At 35.2% G+C, this 20,978-nt stretch overlaps 1 protein-coding gene across 1 annotated transcript in view; it reads left to right on the plus strand.

The window, feature by feature from the left end:
* Window positions 1-20,978, plus strand: part of FSIP2 (fibrous sheath interacting protein 2) — a 92,793-nt gene that overhangs the window by 57,359 nt on the left and 14,456 nt on the right. The window contains exons 17-19 of the mRNA XM_038001871.2: window positions 2,192-11,628; window positions 15,858-16,355; window positions 17,685-17,785. Of these exons, the coding sequence (XP_037857799.2) occupies window positions 2,192-11,628; window positions 15,858-16,355; window positions 17,685-17,785 (10,036 nt within the window). The remainder of the gene's footprint in view (window positions 1-2,191; window positions 11,629-15,857; window positions 16,356-17,684; window positions 17,786-20,978) is intronic.

The following is a 20,978-nucleotide window of genomic DNA, read 5'->3' on the forward strand; positions in this document are numbered from 1 at the left end:
AGCCTTCCCCCAAAATAGCTGGGACCACAGGCATGCCACTGCACTCTAAATTTTAAAAATCTTTTCGTAGAGACAGGATTTTGCTATGTTGCGCAGGCTGGTCTCAAACTCCTGGCCTCATGTGATCCTTCTTTCTTGACCCCTCAAAGTGTTGGGATTACTGGCATGAGCCACCATGCTCAACCTCAATTGCTTTCTAATTCATCATAATACAAAAATAAATAAATAAATAACTGTTTGCAGGATTTGAATTTGAAGAGTGTGTTGCTCAGTTTTTTCTATCTATAAATGAGAGAAAATGAGACCATTTTAAAGCAGGAGATTTTCATTGAGCATGAGGCGAAAATGTGAAAGGGTTTTAAAAATTCTTATGCATAACTTCTTTATAATCATATGGGATGTGCAGTTAACTGATTAAAAGTCATTTAATTTTTGTATTCTTGAAGGCTTTGTTACTATTATACAAAGTTTAAAAGAACAGTAGAATTAAATATCTTGTTTTATTTGCATTCCAGTATTCTGACTTAAATTCCTTTTAGGTATAATACTCCAACTGTATCATTACAGGGATTATATTTGCATTACCTTTCTAAGTATGTTCATGTTTATATATTAGGTTAAGCAACATGTAATAGCCATTTTGTATATCAAAAACTGTTGATTATTGACAATTAATAAAATTCAGTTTAATATTACTATAATACCCCAGAACTAGGACAGTAGTTTCAGTTACCAATAATTACTTGCTACATCACCAGCCCAGATACATCACTCACACATCATTCTAATTGGAGATATTAGCAGTCCTACCCACCTGCACAAGGAGGTTATTTTCCACCGTTAAAACCAGTATTCTCCCAAGGTGGACGGTAATGTAGCTACAACTACACATTTTTTTTTTTTTTCCTCTGAGACGGAGGGAGTCTCGCTCTGTCACCCAGGCTGGAGTGCAGTGGCCGGATCTCAGCTCACTGCAAGCTCCGCCTCCCGGGTTCACGCCATTCTCCTGCCTCAGCCTCCTGAGTAGCTGGGACTACAGACGCCCACCACCTCGCCTGGATTTTTTAGTAGAGACGGGTTTTCACCTTGTTAGCCAGAATGGTCTCGATCTCCTGACCTCGTGATCCACCTGTCTTGGCCTCCCAAAGTGCTGGGATGACAGGCTTGAGCCACCGCGCCCAGCCTACAACTACACACTCTTAATTAGACTTACTCCAGGCATGACTTAATTGATTTTAGAAAAATAAACAAAAGCAAAACAAGCAAGAGAAGATCCATGATTTCATCACATTGATACTTGGCTCTATCAATTCTATTCCTATTCTCAGACATCTCCAAGGTCTTCCAGTGACTTCGCTCATCTTCCTTCTTCCACTAGGAATACCTTTTCCTCATTCCCTTTATCTTGACATGGCCAAAACCTGTGTAGTAGTCAAAGCTCAGCCTAAAGTCTTCTATCTGCATAGAGTCTTGCCTGATAACACATGAAGATATGTAATATGTAATTAGGTTCTGAGGAAAATAACTGTGTTGTTCTTAGCTGCCACACCCAGAACTTGACCATTGCAAGTAGGTAATGATTTGTAACAAATACAATTTTGGACATAACAAATATAGAGTTCTTCACCTGGCTGGGCCAACCTTCCTTCTTTGTGACAAACTATAATCTAGGGGTTAAAGTGCTACTGCTATTGCAATCTATTACTAGCTTTTCTGGAGTTGCCACATTTTTATTTTAGTCAACTTGATACTGCAACACAACTCCTTAATGTCCTAAAAGTAAAACATAGCATAACATTAAATGTTTTGTCTAAAGATATTTTAAAATAATTATATGGCACCTCTAGATATCACTGGAGACATGGTAGGATGCATCGCTAAACCTGGAAATTATTTCTCTGCCCCAAGCTTTCCAACTTCTTAGAGTTCATAACCATCCAACTAAGGCAGACATCAGCATTTGACTTAGAGGATTGAATTTTGGGGTGCTATTTTCTTAACTTACTGGCTAAAATTAAGATTCTACAGGTGAGAAATAAATGTTTGAGGAAAATCTAATTCCATTTTTTTTTCTAGATTTTTCTTTAGTGAGTTGCTCAAAGGGTGAAATATATATGTAAATAATAATTACAGATACATCAAATTTTCTGTCTTTAATCCATGCTAAAATTATGATGTTCTCTTTTTTAAGTTTTTAGTGAAGAAGAGATGTCTGCTGTTTCTACATGGTCAAGGAAAAAATATGAATCAAAACAGCTCCTAAGAAACATATACAATGATTCTTCAATTTATCAATGTTGTGAACATCTCACTGAGTCAGTACTTTACCATTTAACTTCAAGCATTTCTGATGGCACCAAAAAGGGTAGAGAAAAAGAGAAAGCATGGGAAATTCAAGAAGCAACATTTAGCAAGATTATTTCAATTCATTCTCAAGTATTTGAGAGCAGGTCAATTTCCATTGGAGAACTTGCTTTATGTATTTCTGAAATCATTATTAAAATTCTTTTTAATAATAAAATTATACAGGCTGACATTGCACAGAAAATGGTTTCCATACCAACAAAATACATTTACTGTCCAGGAATAGTTTCTGGTGGCTTTGATGACCTCTTTCAGGATCTCTTAGTAGGAGTGATTCATGTACTGTCCAAAGAAATAGAAATAGATTATCACTTTGAAAGCAATGAAAGAAACAAATCATTCTCTATGCATAGCAATAATAGTGTATCCGTTTGCAACAAAATCAATAGACAGGAAGGCCCCAGAGACTGGCAATTCTCTACTCAACAAATTGATCAACCTTTTCAAAAAAATAAATTAAGTTATCTTACATATAAGTTAAACAGCCTGGTTGGTAACCTAAAAACAAGTGAATCCAAAGAAGTAGTCAATAAAGTTTTTAATATTGTTTCAGATTTATTTTCACCAGATGAATGCCTAGATAGGGGTATGGATTCTGGTAAAATACAAAGAACATTTTTCTACTCCTCAAATAATGAACAACCTACTAGCATACTTAGCAATAACCTGCAGCTCTCCTCAAAATCAGTTTTTCTTCTCAATGTTGTATGTGAGAAACTTATCAGAATACTTTTGGAAGAATGCACAAGCACTGCTTTTCTTGATAAAGGGTCTGTTTCAGAGGAAACATCAGAAGAAGAATGTCAACTTTTAAAAATGCTTCAAAGTGTAGAAGATGGAAAATCTGATTATCATAAGGGAGGAATGGACCATGAATGCCTTCAAGTAGATTACATGTCAGAACTTTTGGAGAATGTGGCAGAAATTGATCAAGACTTATTGTCATCAGACTCTATGCTTACTGTTATTTCCCACAGCTTGGTTAAATCATTGATGGACAAGTTATCTCACAGTATACAACAAGCTCCGGAAAGTCTACCTTTTGCAAATGAGTATTTGAACTATAGAACAAGAGGAATACAGTCCAGTTTCACAAAAGCTAGAAAGCCAGAATTAATAGAATTAGGACAAAATGAAAGTTCTTTAGGACTCGGTAGCTATGACAGTAATTCTTTGACAGTATCCATGAATAATCCCAGTGTGGTTAGCTCCAAAATACAAGCACCATTTGACAAGCATTGTGCAGTAAAATCCTCTTCTGTGTCACCTCTTGAAAAACAGAGAACAAAGGAAATGGATAAGGTAGCCATTCATAATAAGCTACATCAGGAAAGTATATATGCTGGTGCTTATTCAGCCACATTTTTGGAAGGAATAATTTCAGAATTGTTTTTTAATCTCTCTATGTCATTGTGGGGCAAAAATAAAAACATCACTGTGTCCTGGCTCAATGAGATGAATACATTACTTGTCAACAGTGTAGTGAATGAATTTAATAACGCTCAAGTCACCGTTCTACGGAATGCTGAAGAAAGACTGTGTTTTCCAACAGTTCATACAGAAACAGTTAGCAAAATTGTTGACTCAGTTTATTATGATGTTTTACAGCAGTATGAATTAAAAATGATCTGTGGTAATAATCTGGTGTATGACAATGCCTCAGTAGCAGAACAAATAACAAATGGCATATTGTTAGAGATTTTAGACTACAAACTGCCATCTTGCTTCAGGGAATATCTCATACCCCATTCATATTACCCTCTCAAACCTGAAATTATATTGCAAAAGCTTCAAAGTAACCTAACAGAATTTACTTCTCTACCCAGGTCTTCATCAGACTATAGTACCATGTTATCACATTCATTTTTAGAAGATGTCATAAGAAGGCTTTTATCTCAGCTAATTCCTCCACCCATTACATGTTCCTCTTTAGGAAAAAAATATTTAATGAGTTCTGATTTTAATGAAATGTCCACTTGTATAATAGATAAGGTTATGTCAGCCATTTCAAAACATAAAATCTGTTTCACTATATATGATAATCAATATCTATATACTGGAAAAAACCTCCAAAAGATGGTGGATTCTGTTTATTGTAATATTTTACAAATGTCTGACTCTCTTGTTTCAATACAAAAAAATATAGTAAGCCGAAGCCCAATTATGGTTGACCAAATAGCCAGCTGTATCATCCAAGAGATTATCGAAAATCATCTTCAACCATTTTTGAGTGGAGAGGTTTTATGTCATCCAGGGACTCCACTGGATCCAGTGTCTACTATTGTTAAACAGGTTCTGAGTGAAGTGATAGAGTCACACAGACCTCAGAAGCAATCACCCTTAGATATTCACCCTGATTCATTTGTAAGGGAGATTGTTGCCAGACTTTTGTCAAAGATTTTCAGCCCAAAACATAACACTGAAAGTGAGTTGAAAAACATGACCCAAAGAATAGTAAACTCCATAAATAAGCATTTCAATAAAGCTAAAATTCACATTCTTTATGATGACAAAGAAAAGTCTTTCTCTTCTTTCAATACAGATATTGTGGATGAACTTGTCACCACAGTTTATAGAAATGCTTTAAAGCAGCATGGGCTAGACTTTGCTGTTAAAGAGTCTGAAGATAGTGGCACTTTTGTGGAAAATATTACCAATTTAATTGTAGCAGCTATTTCAGATTACCTTCTTCATCCACTATTTTCTGGGGATTTGTCAGCTTCTACCTATTCTAATTCAGTGGCTGAGAATATTGCTCAGGACATCCTTAGTAATATCAATAAATCTACTGAGCCAAGCCAGAGTGTACCTCTATATAACACCTTGCTGCCCTATACATTTTTAGAAGATATGATCAGAGTACTATTATCTAAATTATTTTCTTCTGCATCTAGCCTGGTTCTAAACAGAGAAACCCAAAAAGATATATCTAGAGTGAATTTCAATGACATTGCTTCAAACCTAATTAGTGATATTAGGATGAAAATTTCCCAACATGAAATTCGATTTTCAAAAGAGGAAGAAGAAACCAAGTTTATTTATTCAGAAGATGATATTCAGCACCTTGTTGATTCAGTATTTGAAAATGTTGTGCAAACCTCTGGTTCTCAAGAATCAGCTGTGCAAAATATCGTAAGCAGTAATGATGTTCTTATGGATAGAATAGCAGGTTTCATCATTAAACATATCTGTCAAAAACATCTTCAGCCATTTGTGAATGGAAAATCATTATCTTCATCAGACACATATTTTGATGATGAGAGAAGGAAGTTATTTTATACCAGTGTTTACTCTTCAACATTCTTGGAAGATGTAATCTCTGGGGTTTTAAGAAAAATATTCCACAGGTTAGTAGGCATTGTACAAACAAAATCCATAAGAGATTCAGAAGATGAACTGTTTGAGAAAGCTGAAGAACTCATACATTTGATTATAGGGGAATTCTCAAAAGCCCAAGTTAGCATTATAGATAATACTGAGGAAAGACTGTGTTTACCTCCAGTGGAGAGGGATGTAGTCAAAACAATTGTTGACATGGTATATAGCAAAGTTTTGCAAGAATATGAAATGGAAGTAGTGCCCAATAAAGATTTTCTAAATGACACAAAGACATTGGCTGCAAGAATAACTAATGTCATCCTGGCTGAAATTTTTGATTTCCAAATTCACCCAGATCTTATAGCAAATCTACCTTTTAAGTCATATTCCAAACTCAGTGCAAATGTTTTAATAAAAAGAGTTCAGTATGATATAAGTAAATCAAGATTCAAAAGACAAGCTTCAACAATGTATACCACTATGTTATCACATAGTCATTTGGAAAAAATAGTTACTCAGCTTACATCTCAGATCAGTCCATTGAACACCAGTGCAGAGCAGTCAGATACTACTAAATCAGACTTAAGCAATACAGTGATAAAACTGATAAATGAAATTATGTCAATAATTTCAAAACATGAAATATGTATTATTAAATATGGGAATAAAAAACAGAGTATGATTTCAGCAAAAGATATCCAGTCTATGGTGGATTCCATTTATGCTGATCTTTCTCGTTCAAATATATACCAGTCCATTACAAAAGACAAGAAGAGCCTAAGTGACATACCTGTTCCAAAAATAGCAAGTTTTATAATAAAAGAAATCTTTAACCATCATATTCAATCATTTTTATCTGAAGATAAAACTCTCCTTTTGGCTGCAGTTGATCAAACTTATAAATTGAAAGCAATAGATCCTAAACAAAGAGAATTATCTTTTATTGTCAACTCATCTGTCTTTTTGGAGGAAGTAATTTCTGAGCTCTTATGCAAAATTCTTTATGCATTTTCACGTAATATGTTGGTTACTGAAAACCCAGATAGAGCAAAACCAAAACTTGCCAGGATTGTTACAACATTAGTAAATTCAATTGTTCAGGAGTTCACCACATCAGAGATTTTAGTTGCAGATAACTTTGATGAAAATTTGTGTTTCTCAGAAAGATATAGAGAAATGGTTCAAAAAATAGTCAACTCTGTATATGGAAAAGTATTAGATCAATATAAGTCTCTGATTCAAATACATAGGGTTATACAAAGTGACACAATATATTTTGGTAGGAAAATATATTATTTGCTATTGGAAGAAATATATGATTATCAAGTGCAGTCATTAGTTGCAGGAGAATTAGAGTCTTCTTCTTATTCATACCCCCAAGCTGATAATATCATCAGAAATGTGCTTAACATAATCACAAAGGATAGCCATGCCTTGCCATCATATATTACTGTGTTGCCTCATTCTCTTTTAGAAGATATGATTTACAGGCTTCTAGCGCAAGTCAACCCTTCAACTCACACTGAAAATGAACTCAAAGAGAAAGAGCTTCCACCAGATGATGAATTTGTGAACATAGCTTCAAAATTGACTGATGAAATTATAAAAGAAATTTCTGAACATGAGATTCGACTTTCCATGGCAGAAGATAATGCAGAAAGTATGAAGTTACAACCTACTGAAAATTTCGTTGACTCCATATGTAATAATATTTTGAAAACATCTGAATTCCAAGCTGAAGTACAAAAAGATGCAGACAAAAAAGGACGCTCATTCCTCAGTAAATTAGCTGGTTTTATTATGAAAGAAATCATGTATCATCATTTACATCCATTTTTACATGGTGAAGAATCATCTTTCAGTGACTTATCTGATTATGACCATGTCTCCAAACTTGCTAAATCTGGTAAAGAAAAGACACAGCCTTCTCTATATTCAGCTACATTTTTGGAAGACATAATCGTTGACCTTGTTCATAAATTTTGTTTTCTCCCCATTATTACTGAAGATTCTAAGAAAAATGAAATAACAGAGCTAGATATTACGGGCTTGGCTCTAAAACTTGCACATTCTCTGATAAGGGAATTTATGAAAAATGAAATTAAAGTTTTACCAAATGCTGAAAAAATATTTTCTTTTCCAGCAATTGATAAAGAGACAGTTGATAAAATATCCAATTTTGTATATGATCAGTTCATAGAAAAATGCACATCTAATGATATTCAAAAAGGTGATGAAAGTAACATTGCTATAGGGATGATTGCTGCTCTAACCCAGAAGGCAATGTCTGCATTCAAGATTCAACCACTTTTTTCAGGAGACTGGTCTTCCACCTTCTTTTCATTTCTAAATCCAGATAATATCACCCAAAGGGTTCAACACCTACTACAAAACACCTTTACACAAATAAGCAGATGTGCAAAAGAGAACGAACTTTCTTTACCAGATCAATCATATAAAGATACTTCTTCCACCTCAGACTGCAGAAACACGATGAGCACTTTGGAAATAAATAGAGGCACAGTGAGTAGAAAGAAAAGTTTTAAAACCAAGGACACATCAATGAAAAAAGGTGATATCCAAAATCCAGTACTTAGCTCTATAAATGCAATTATGAAAAGCAGCATAATTAACCTGACATCAGGGTTGGCTACAAGTGTGACAAATGAAAAGAAAGTGGATGAAAATAAAGTGGGAATTTGTACTCAGAAACACAGTGAGAATGTATCAAAAGTTACTTCTTCAACTACCACTGTGAAAAGTAAAGATACTCAGGAGCTAAATTTGAGTGAAACATTTAATAAAGAAATTGAGAAGGAAATAAATTTAATTCCAAGAGATAAAAAAGGGAAAGATCATGAGGTACACACACATTTTTCATTAATAATTGATGATACAGAATATGAGAAGGAAGTACTTGAATCAGATTCTGAAATAGGCTATAAAAAGAAGATTGACAATGCAAGAGAAAGATCATTCAAAAAAGATGACAAGCTCTTTCAGTTACCCTCCTCGAAGTCCAAGAGAAATCTAGGGACTAAAACAGAGACTTGGGAAATAAGAACTCAAACATCAATCAGTGAGGGGAGAAGAGACTCTCCAACACAAACAGGTAGGGATGAGGAACACCACTCAGATTATGAATATGTTCAAAATGTCATTGAAAATATTTATGAAGATGTTTTAGAACTATCTTCTTCTCCAGAACCAGCATATTATTCAAACCTCAGTTACGACCGAAGGCCCCCAGGTGATAATGTATTAAATGTAATTCAAGAGATTGGCAGGGATTTATCACAGTCTGTTACAACAAAAGAATTATCCTCCTCAACTAATGAAAATGTCCCTGCCAAAGAAAAAGAAGAGGAAGAGAGAGAAAAAGAGAGAGTAAGAGAGGAGATTAAAAGTGAACCCAGTAAACCAGACAATTCTCAAAACCAACCAGAGAGTAAACCTGGAATTTTTCCCGCTAAGTTTTTAGAAGATGTTATTACTGAGATGGTTAAAAAATTGATCTTTTCTTCTATACCAGAAACACAAATACAAGATAGATGTCAAAAAGTTAGTGATAAGCAAAATCAAGCTAAACTCTATGACACCGCTATGAAACTCATCAATTCGCTGTTAAAGGAGTTTTCAGATGCTCAAATTAAGGTTTTCAGGCCAGATAAGGGAAATCAGTTCCCTGTGGGTAAAGTGTCTTCAGTTCCTCAAGTACCTCCCAGGTATAAAGAGACAACTACAGATGAAGCACCATCCAGCATTAAGATAAAATCTGCCGATAAAATGCCACCTATGCATAAAATGACAAGAAAACCTTCTTCAGACAAGATACCATCAACTGACAAAACATTGGTCAATAAAGTTGTTCACTCTTCTGTTTGTAATATTTTAAATGAATGTGGATCTCAAGACTCTATTTGTAAGAATATAAACAGTAATGGAGAAAATTTAGCAAGAAGACTAACTGGTGCAGTGATAAATGAAATTTTCCAGCATCAGGTTAACTTGATATTTTGTGATGAGGTTTCAGTTTCAGCATGTTTGCCTCTGGAATCTAAGGATGTTGTTAAAGAGGTCCAAAAGTTGGCCCAAACAGCCAGCAAAGAATGTCAAACTTCATCACCATATACAATAATGTTACCTCATAAATTTTTAGAGAATGTGATTTCTGCTCTTTTATCCAAAATTTTCTCAACAATATCCAGCACTAAAACAAAAGAACCTGAGGACAATTTGTTCACAGAACTAAATTTCCTTCAAGTGAAGTTAGTAAGTGCAGTTGCAACAGAGATCTCCCAAGATAAATATATGACTATACAATATGTAGAAACCTTACAATCTGATGATGATGAAATTATTCAATTAGTTGTTCAGTCTGTTTATAATAATCTCTTGCCACAGTTTGGATCACAAGAGATTATACAAAATTGTGTAATCAGTGGATGCAAAATCCTTTCAGAAAACATAGTTGACTTGGTTCTACAAGAAGTGGCTAGCAATCAGTTGCAGAGCTATTTTTGTGGAGAGCTAACTCCACATCAGTGTGTGGAAGTCGAAAACATTGTTGAAAAGATCCTTAAAGATGTTTTCCAAACTACTGATGTGCCCCTACCTAAACCATCACATGCTCATAAGCTGTCTTACAACATAATAGAAGAAATTGCTGTGAAATTTTTATCAAAGCTTTTATCTATATTTCCAAAAGTGCATAAAGAAAGAACCAAATCTCTAGAAACTGATATTCAAAAAATAACTTCAAAAGTACTAAATTCAGTCCAAGAATTTATCTCCAAAAGTAAGATTAAACTTGTACCACCCACCAAGAAATCACCTACTGTGCCTGTAGCTGATAATGCAACTATTGAAAACATAGTTAATTATATTTATACCAGTGTTTTAAAGCACTCTGGCTCTTATACTTCTATATTTAAAGATTTAATGGGTAAAAGCAATGTCCTCTCTGATACAATAGGCTTTTTAATGGTGAATGCAATTTCCAATTCTGAATTTCAACCTCAAGTAGAGGAAGAAGTATCAAATTCAGAATTAGTTCTGGAAGCTGTCAAAATTATGGAAAAAGTGATCAAAATTATTGATGAACTTAAGTATAAGGAAAAGTCTTCACCCAGAAAAGGTTTGACATTAGATACCAAACTTTTAGAAGAGGTGTTGGCCTTGTTCTTGGCTAAACTAGTAAGGTTGCCAGGTTCCTCAAGCAAAGATGAAAAGAACTTATCAAAGCCTGAGTTAAATAAAATTGCATCTCAACTATCAAAATCGGTAACAACTGAAATTTCCAGAAATAGCATTAGTCTAATAACTTCTGATCCTGAAGAGCACTGTTTAAATCCAGAAAGTAGAGAAATGATTTATCAGGTTGTTGATTCTGTTTATAGCAACATACTGCAACAATCAGGAACCAACAAACAGCTTTATTATGATATAAAAGATACAAACACAGCCTTTCCTAAAAAAGTGGCTAGTTTAATTATTGATGGAGTTTCAAGTTTTCCATTAGATACAATTAGCTCAACAATTTCAAATGCTGATCTCTCTGGAGAGCTAGACATTAATAGAATTGTTCAAAAGGCCCAAGAACATGCTTTTAATGTGAGTCCTGAATTAGAGCAAGAAAAGTTAGATCAAAATTTATCTGAAGAGGAATCTCCAATTAAAATAGTTCCACATGTTGGAAAAAAACCAGTCAAAATAGATCCAAAAATTATTTCAGAACACTTAGCAGTTATTTCTATAAAAACTCAACCTCTTGAGAAGCTTAAGCAGGAGTGTTTGCAAGTAACTGGACGTAGCATAGCAGAACTGAGAAGAGCATCAATAAGTGGGAGAAATTACTCCTCAGAAGCACCTAATTTAGAAAAGAGAAAGAGAGAAAGACGTCCATCATTGGATAAGACTGGAAGACTGGATGTAAAACCATTAGAGGTAAGTGCAAAAGCAATGGCATGAAAATGAGTGAATAGTGAGACATGGTTCTTCTGTGATTTCTTTCCTCAAATAAGTATATGAAAATGCATTCATTGTTGTTGCTGTTGCTCAGCCCAATAGGAGAATTGGTTGCATCAGTTCATCCATACAGTCATATTATTCACTAGGATTTGTCATGTTAGTTCTGTGGCTCACTCTAAAAGTCTCAAACTAGTTTTCCTAAGACAATCCTTTTGAATTTTTCTTTTTAAGAATGAGATTATAAGCACATACCCTTCACAGTAAAACCAGACTGAAAGAAGTTATAATTGTCATTTAAATATTTAAAAGCAGCAAACTTGTGTAGTTCCTTAGTTCGTTATGGATATCTAAAGGTGTTCAAGCAGGTCAGTTAAAAGAATATCAGGATATATGGAACAATCTAAAATAGTTTTAATTTTCAAATTTAAAGCACCAGAGTAGTACTCATTTTCTTTTAGTAACATTCATCGGCAGACATTAGACTGCAGACTCTTAGATTACATTTGTTCTGTTTTACTTCAATTATGTTAGCCTTTCCCATTTGCCCTGGCCTCTCAAGATGTATCCATTTTCTTTCCACTTACACACTTGTATTTTCTAAACCCAGCTGTAGTATTGCTGCTATTTTTATGAGCCTCTCTCCTATTGCTCTAGACCTAACTCTGTCCTGTCACCCCATACGCAGTCCCCAAATATTTTAACTGGGAATTTAAAATGCCAAAAATAATGTCCTTATTACAAGGAAACTACTACTGAGGACAAAAGATTTGTCTCGCCAACAGAAAGGTTGCACTGATCCATCAGACATTTTGATTTTTATTAAAATCCCTTTAACTGATGGTATGCATTTGTGAGAGTGCTGAGTATGCTTAGGCATGTAGTCCATAGCCTGGAAAATTACCAAAGTTTTATAGAACCATGCTTCCTGGAGCATAAGCTTAGAGTAAATTTTTTCAGCACTCTTCTGCAACCCACTAAACTGAATCTCAAGGCTAGTAAATATGTTAATTAATGCTTTAAGTTTTCACACCCTGATATAGTTTGATATTTATCCCTGCCCAAATCTCGTGTTGGATTGTAATCTCCAATGCTGGAGATGGATCCTGGTGGAAGGTGTCTGGGTCATGGGGACAGACCCTTCATGGCTTGGTGCTGTCTTTGCAGCAGTGAGTTCTTGCAAGATCTGGTCATTTAAAAGTGTGTGGCACCCCCCTGCACCCTGCCCAACACATACACATTATTTTCCTCCTGCCTTCATCATGTGATGTGTCTGCTCTTATTTTGCTTTCAATCATGATTGGAAGCTTCCTCAGGCCTTCCCAAAAACAGATGCCACTATGCTTCCTGTAAAGCATACAGAACCATGAGCCAGTTAAACCTCTTTTTTAAATAACCTACTCTTAGGAATTTCTTTATAGCAGTGGAAGAATGGCCTTACACAGAAAATTGGTACTAAGGAGTGGGGCCTTACTGTAAAAAATACCTGCAAATATGGAAGCAACTTTGGAACTGGTTAACAGACAATGGACAATGAAGTCCAGGCTGATGAGGTCTCAGATGGAAATGAGGAATTTACTGGAAACTAGAGCAAAGGTCACCTTTGTTATGCCTTAGCAAAAAACTTGGGTGCATTGTGTCCATGCCCTAGAGTTCTGTGGAGTTTGAACATGTGAGTGATGACCTACGATAGCTGGCAGAAGAAATTTCTCATAAATGAAACATTCAAGATGTGATCTGGCTGCTTCTAACAGCCTATTCTCAGATGCAGGAGGAAAGAAATGACTTAAATTTGGAATTTATATTTAAAAGGGAAGCAGAGCATAAAAGTTTGGAAAATTGGCTGAGTGTGGTGGCTCACACGTGTAATCCCAGCACTTTGGGAGGCCGAGGTGGGTGGGGCACTTGAGGTCAGGAGTTTGAGACGAGTCTGGCCAACATGATCTCCAACTCCATCTCCACTAAAAATACAAAAATTACCTGTGCATAATGGCACACACTTGTAGTCCCAGCTACTTCAGAGGCTGAGGCATGAGAATCACTTGAACCTGGGAGGCAGAGGTTGCAGTGAGCCGAGATCATGCCACTGCACTCTTGCTGGACTCCAGCAAGACTCCACCTCAAAAAAAAAAAAAAAAAAAAAATCAGCCAGGCCATGTGGCAGAGGAAAAAAAAAGGTTTTTTGTTTGTTTGTTTGTTTTTTGAGAGAGAAATTCAAGATGGCTGTAAAACTACTAGTTGTTAGAGAAATTTCCAAAATTGAAAGAGAGCTAAGTGCTAATATTCAAGACAATGGAGAAAAGACTTCAAAGGCATTTCAGAGATCCTCACTGCAATCTGTTTGATTTCAGTTCCAGAGGCCTAGGCGGGAAGAATGGTTTCATGGGCTCTGCAACCTCAGAACAACATTCCTCACATCCCCACAGCTACTTTTCTAGCTGTGGCTCAAAGAGGCCCAGTTACAGCTTGGGCTGCAAGCCATAGCCTTGGTGGTTTCTATGTGGTGTTAAGCCTATAGGCACACAGAATCCAAGAGTAAATGAGGCTTCTCAGCCTCTGCCTAGATTTCAGAGGGTGTGCAGAAAAACCTGCATGCCCAGGCAGAAGCCTGCTGCAGGAGTGGAGCCCTTACAGAGAACTTCTACCAGGGCGTGCAGAGGGGGCATGTTAAGGTTGGAGATCCCACACAGAGTCTCCACTGGGGCACTGCTTCGTTCAGTTGTTGGAAGTGAGTCTGCATTCTGCAGACCTCAGAGTGGTAGATCCACTGGCATCTTGCACCTTCAGCGTGGAAAAGCCTCAGGCACTCAGCAACCTCTAAGAGTATCCACCAGTGCTGCAAAAACCACAGGGGCAGGACTGCCCAAGGCCTTGAGAGCCCTACCTCTTCCATCACGGTGCCCTAGATGTGGGACATACAGTCTAAGGAAATTATTTTGGAGCTTTAAAATAGAATGATTGCACTACTGGGTTTTGGACTTGCATGAGGCCTGTAGCCCCTTCTATCAGGCCAATTTCTCCCTTTTCAAACGTGAATGTTTGCCCAATGCCTATACCCCCATTGTATCCTAAAAATAAGCCATCCTAAAAATAAAACAATAAAGAACAAGACATGGGGAACTCAGTTAAGGCATGTGATTGGCACTAATCTGGGTACCAATGTTATCTATCTTCAACAAAAGGACACAGCAGTGAAGAGAAAGAAAGATAGGTTAGAAACCCTAGACTCTTGCTGGTTCTGCCTCAAGACTTAATTCTCTGTTTTAAGGTACCATAGATTCTTCACACACCAGACATATGCATACTAAAACCATTTGTAGTAATGTATCCCAAAGCCATATAAAATGATTTTGGATTTTCTAAACCACTGTTTTCCTCCAATAACACAGATAATCAAAATTGATTTTTAAAAATGTTTTAAAGAGGTTCTTCTGGTATTTTGTTTCTATGGATATTCCTTTGAGGCACCATTATCTGAAAAACTGGTTTATGCTATTACAAAGGGAGGTTGAGAGCTAATATTATTAACTTAATTTTGAGATTCTGTGGAGTGGTCAAAAGCTAGAGAAATGGGAAAATTCTGTCATTTAATTATAATTGTCTTTTCTTTGATCTGTCTTTAACATTGACAGTGGAAACTGAGATTTAACTGAGGAAGTGAGAAGAAATGAAGATTTATATTTTGAAGAATCTTTTGGAAAATATGCCCAAAAGATAAAAAGTGGAGGAATAGGGAGTAAAAATTTTAAAACCATTATTTGGGTTATTCATTACTTTTGAAAATCAAGATAAGTGAATATGTTGCCCTTTTTTTTCTTGAAAATATGTATATTTAGATTTCTCTATAATTCCTTACTTAGGATTTTGGAAAATAGGTTATCCTGTCTACTTCTGTCACAAAACTTTCAAGATAAATGATAAAGAGGAAGTAATTAAATTAATTATGCTAGACCTTGCTCTGACTTTTGGAAAGTTATATTAGATTAAGGTATGTAATAAATACCTTAATTAAAAAAATGGCATGCCAACAAATATGTTTCGTTATGTGTCTTTATTTTAAAAATATTGCTAATATATAATTAAGCGATATTTGAAGATATTACTTAAATCGAAACTAGAAATTATAAGAAAATAGCTACATCATAATCGAACTACAGGAAAGTGATTTAGGCATTTATTTTTAATATTTGCTATACTTTTAATTTCAGGCCGTTGCCAGAAATTCATTTCAGAATATAAGAAAGCCTGATATTACAAAGGTGGAGCTCTTAAGAGATGTTCAAAGTAAAAATGATCTTATTGTTCGATTAGTAGCTCATGATATTGATCAAATGTATTTGGAAAATTACATAAAAGAGGAACCAGATTCTGATGAAGAGGAAGTTGTTTTAGGAGAGACTTTTGCAAAAGAAGAAGGCATTGAAGTATTTGAAGATCAAGTGAAAGAAGTCAAGAATCCAGTACAAAGCAAAGTTTCTCCTAAGTCAACACTAAGCACGGGCAGCCTGAAAAAATTTTTGTCACTAAGTAAATGTTGTCAGACCACAGCCAGTGCAAATATTGAAAGTACTGAAGCAATCTCAAATCAGGTAATAGAATCCAAGGAGATGCATGTTAAAAGAGCTGTTGCTGAGCTTGACATGGCCACACCAAAGACAATGCCTGAAACAGCCTCTTCATCTTGGAAGGAAAAACCCCAGTGTAAGGTAAGTGAGAAGCATGACTGTTAGTGACTAGAAAGGAGAGACAGCTTCATAAATCTGGTCCAAGAATGTACCTTGATTAGTCAGAAAAGAATGCTAAAATGAATTCAATCTCAAGCCTGGTGATATTTACAAAATAAGGGAAATTATTACCAGATGCAGCTATGAAACTCAACTGTGGGAAAGCAGATAATAGGGGAAAAACCAGATTAATTAGAACCCCAAAGAAAAGAGAAAATGGAAACCAGTTAAGAAAAATGTAAGTTAATTATTAAAAACAGTTGATTTCCACCCTTTTGTATTTTGGTTGGTAAATACTCATTGAACATTTTGTGTGGAGAGTCCAATGCTACTAAAATAGCACCAGAAGACTGGCTGAGGTAGGAGGAAGAAAATAAGATGCATGGAAATTCAGATTGTTTGGGTTTGAATCCCAACTCTTAGTAGCTAGGTGACCTTTTGGTAAGTTATATAACCAATTTATCCAACCTTAACAAGTTAATTCATGTATTTTAAATATCACCCTTATATTTAGCCCATAAACTCTGCTATCAGCATGGTGAACATCTCTTGTTGCTGGCTCCAAACTCTCAAATGATGGTCTGAGTCTCAGTGACCTTTTAAGTTTGGTCCTGCAGTATAATCTACATTTTAATGGAAAAATGTTTCAGAGATTAGTTGAAAGATGGATGAGCCCTGTAATTCAAATTAATTTTAGAATTAAGTTTAATTAATTTTATCTCCTGGGTACATGAAATTCTATACCATAACATGTTTTTGGAGAATGTACAACTTTTGATTTTCTGATGAGTCCATTCTCTTGATTATCCATTTGGTGTGATTCTAAGGTTAACAAAAAAGCTTAGATGAACCACAGAAAATAACATAAATATAACTGCTCCATTCAGAAGCACACATGACTTTGCAACAAATGGATCAAAGTATGTGCTAAGATGATTGACCTGGCAAGGTACCTGATTGACCAGAGTTGTATCTGTGTTCTTCCTCTTTTTGAACTCAGTAATATATGACTTAAAATATTTTTAAAGTTTAGAAGAAAATTTGACTCTTTAAACATTGTTTAAACATAGGTTTATGTTTAAAATTTGTTCAAAATCTAATGTCATAATTTAGGTAATCTTCACTGAACTATTTCAAGTTAATTATATTGGAAGACACTTTTTAATTAAAATTATAGGCCTCACCCATCTTTTAACTAATCTCTGGAACTGTTTTCCATTAAAATGTAGATTATACTGCAAAAAATACCATAAGGTAAGAAAGTATATTTCAAACTCCATTTAGTGTAATAGTTGATTTGTCCTTTTCCAGAAAGAAGAAAAGAATCTTGTTACTGAACCAACACATTACTTCATACACAGAATTATGAGTTCATCTTCATACAACCAAGAAGATCTCATTTCATCTACTGGGTATATGAAATTAAAGCAGTACAAATATAGAAATCTGATAAAGTAGAGCTTATGATTAGAATGGGGCCCCTGGCAAAACTGTAATTGAGCAAGTATTTAGCTTCAGACCTTCTCCCACTGCTTCCCTTCCCTGGCACCCTACTGTGAATAATTCCAAAGCCACTTCTTGCTATCTGCTTCTCCACTTTTAGATACCTGGCCTCTATGTCCTAGTTTTGAAACCAGTTTCTAGTATATCAGTGTCTTATATAAACTATTTGCTAATGTATTAGGGTATTTTCTAACCTGAGAGACAGATAATGGCCCAGAAATGAAATATGCAGTATGACTACAAAAGTGTTCATGCTTAGCTCTCTTAAGAAAGCTATTGTCATTGCCTATAAGAAAAATCCAAAGGAATGAGAAAGAAATATAAGTTTTAGCATTCAGAGACAAATCGTAGAAAGCACTGGAGTTTGACATGGCTCTTTAAGAATGGATAGCATTTACACAAGTGAAAGACAATCCAAGTTTGGATGACACTAAAGGTAAAGTATGGACTGTAAAAGTGATAGGGACAGAGAGGAACAAAGTGCACTATAGACTTGAAATCTCACAACTCCATCAAGAATAGTGAAAATATCTAAATTTGTGCTTGCATTTATAAAATTATACACAACTTGGAAGAGAGAACCTTTTTTTTAATCTGGGGAGAAGTACTCATGTTATACACAGAAAAATCTAGTGACTTTTTTTTCACTCTGCATGCTGGAATTGTATTTTTTTTTTTTTTGACATGGCCTTATTTTGGGACATCTGTTTTTGGCCCACCATTGTCTCTTTTCTCCTGCATAATAGGTTATTTTTAACATACATAGCTAGAAATGTTGGAACCTCTCTATTGGTTATTTTAGTGAAGTAAAAAACAGGCATAAATAATACTAAATAAAAATGATTTTAGAACAAGATAATACCAGGAAGCTCAAGGTTCTGATTTCCCCATGGAAACAAAACATAAGCAACTACAATCTGACTAACACAACTTTATAACAGCTTTGGACAACAGTCTGCAGCAACCAAATGAATACTCAATCAAGAAAAAGCTGGCTGCTCATGGTGGCTTATGCCTGTAATCCCACCACTTTGGGAGGCCGAGGCATGAAGATTGCTTGAGGCCAGGAGTTTGAAGTCAGGTTGGGCAACATAGCAAGACCCTAACTCTACTAAAATAAAATAAAATAATAAAAAATTAGCTGGCATGGTCATTTGCACCTAGTCCTAGCTACTCAGGAGGCTGAGGTGATAGAATTGCTTGAGCTCATGAGTTCAAAGTTACAGTGAGCTACGATTTTGCCACTGCACTTTAGCCTAGGCAACAGAGCAAGACTCTGACACACAGAGAGAGAAGACAAAAGAAAGAGAAAGAAAAGAGAGATAAAGGAAAAAGAGTATAAGAAAGAGAGAGAGGAGAGAGAAACAAAAGGAAGAAGGAAAGCAAAAAATGAAAGAAAGGGAAGGAAGGGAGGGAGAGAGGGGTGAAGAAAGGGAAGGAGGAATGGAGAGCGAAAGGGAAAAAACACATTCAAAATAGTTTAAAAAAATCTGTGAAGTTTAACTTGCTCTTGGATCCAACTTCCTCCCAGCATAGTGTAACACAGTCAAGAGAAAGAAGCCCAATTTCCAGTTTCCTCCTTTTGGTGGAAAGAGCAGAATAGATCTTGTTCTGACCTATCTATGGGCTTTCTTAAGAAATTATTTTTGTTTCACTTGACTAGGAACTCAGATAGGCAATGGTGTCATAGTTTGGTTCTAAGCCCAGAAACCACAGAAAGTAGTGGATAGGTGCCATAATGCATGAAAACTACAGAGGGACTGCAGAACCATAAACACCTTGGGCAAGAAATTATGGGAAGAGAGAGATACAATAGAACATCTAAGTTCCTAAGAAGGAGCAGGAAGTGACTCTTTGGGAAATTAAATCATTTACAAGTGGCCCAGAAAAACTGAGTTTGGGGATGCACAAACATAGGCTTGAAAACTACAATCTCAGAAAAGATCTGAAAAAAACCTAAATCTTTACTTTGGACTGTTTCCAAGGCTCAAAGTCTCATTAATTAGTAAATATTTTCCACATCCAATCAGCAAAAGCTAGAAGAGGTGGCTTCTTTATTATTTCAAGTACTCATATTTGAACAAAAGATTACTAAGCATACAAAAAATGGAGAAATTCAAATGGAAAGAATAAAATACCCAGAAAATGTTCCTGAAGAAGCATATCAGTTGGACCTACATGGCAAAGACTTCAAGACAACTATCCTAAATTTGTTCAAGAATTGTAGGTAGACAAAGAACTAAGGAAATTAGTAAAAATATGTATGAACAAAATTAAAATATTAATAGGAAAATTATAAAAAAGAACCAGACAGTAATTCTGGTTTTGGTAGTGCATTAGGGTAACTACAGTTAACAACAATTTATTGTATATTCTAAAATAACTAAAATAGAGGAATTGGACTATTCTTAACACACAATACAAAAAACAATAAATGTTTGAGGTGATGGATACCCCAATTACCCTGACTTAATCATTGCACATTCTATACCTGTATCAAAACATCATATGTAACCCATAAACGTGCAAGTATTATGTACTCATAAAAATTAAAAATTAATTCTGAAGCTGAAAAATATAATAACTGAATTGAAAAATTCATTGGAGAAGTTCAACAGCAAACTTGGACAGACAGAAGAGACAATCAGTGAACTTGAATGCAAGTCATTTGAAGTTGCCAAGTCTAAAGACCAAAAGGAAAAATGATTGAAAAAAAAAATAAGCAATGCCTAAGGATTTTTGAAACACCATCAAGCAGAATAATATACACATTATGTAAATTCCAGAAGAAGACATTGATAAAGAAACAGAGAGATAATTTGAGGAAACAAGGGCTGAAACTTCCTAAATTTGAAGAAAGAAAGACATACACAAATAAAAGAAGCTTAACAAACTACAAGCAGAATAAACACAAAAGTATCATATTAAGACACATAATAAACTGTCAGAAGACAACCTTTAAAGTAGACAAAGGAAAGTGATTCATCGTGTACAAATAACCCTCATAATACTATTAGTGATTTTCTCATTGGTAACCTTACAAGCCAAGAGACAGTGAGATTATATACTTAAAGGAATGAAAAAAAAAATATACTGTCAAAC

This window comes from Chlorocebus sabaeus, chromosome 10, assembly GCF_047675955.1.
Source record: "Chlorocebus sabaeus isolate Y175 chromosome 10, mChlSab1.0.hap1, whole genome shotgun sequence".
Lineage (NCBI taxonomy): Eukaryota > Metazoa > Chordata > Mammalia > Primates > Cercopithecidae > Chlorocebus > Chlorocebus sabaeus.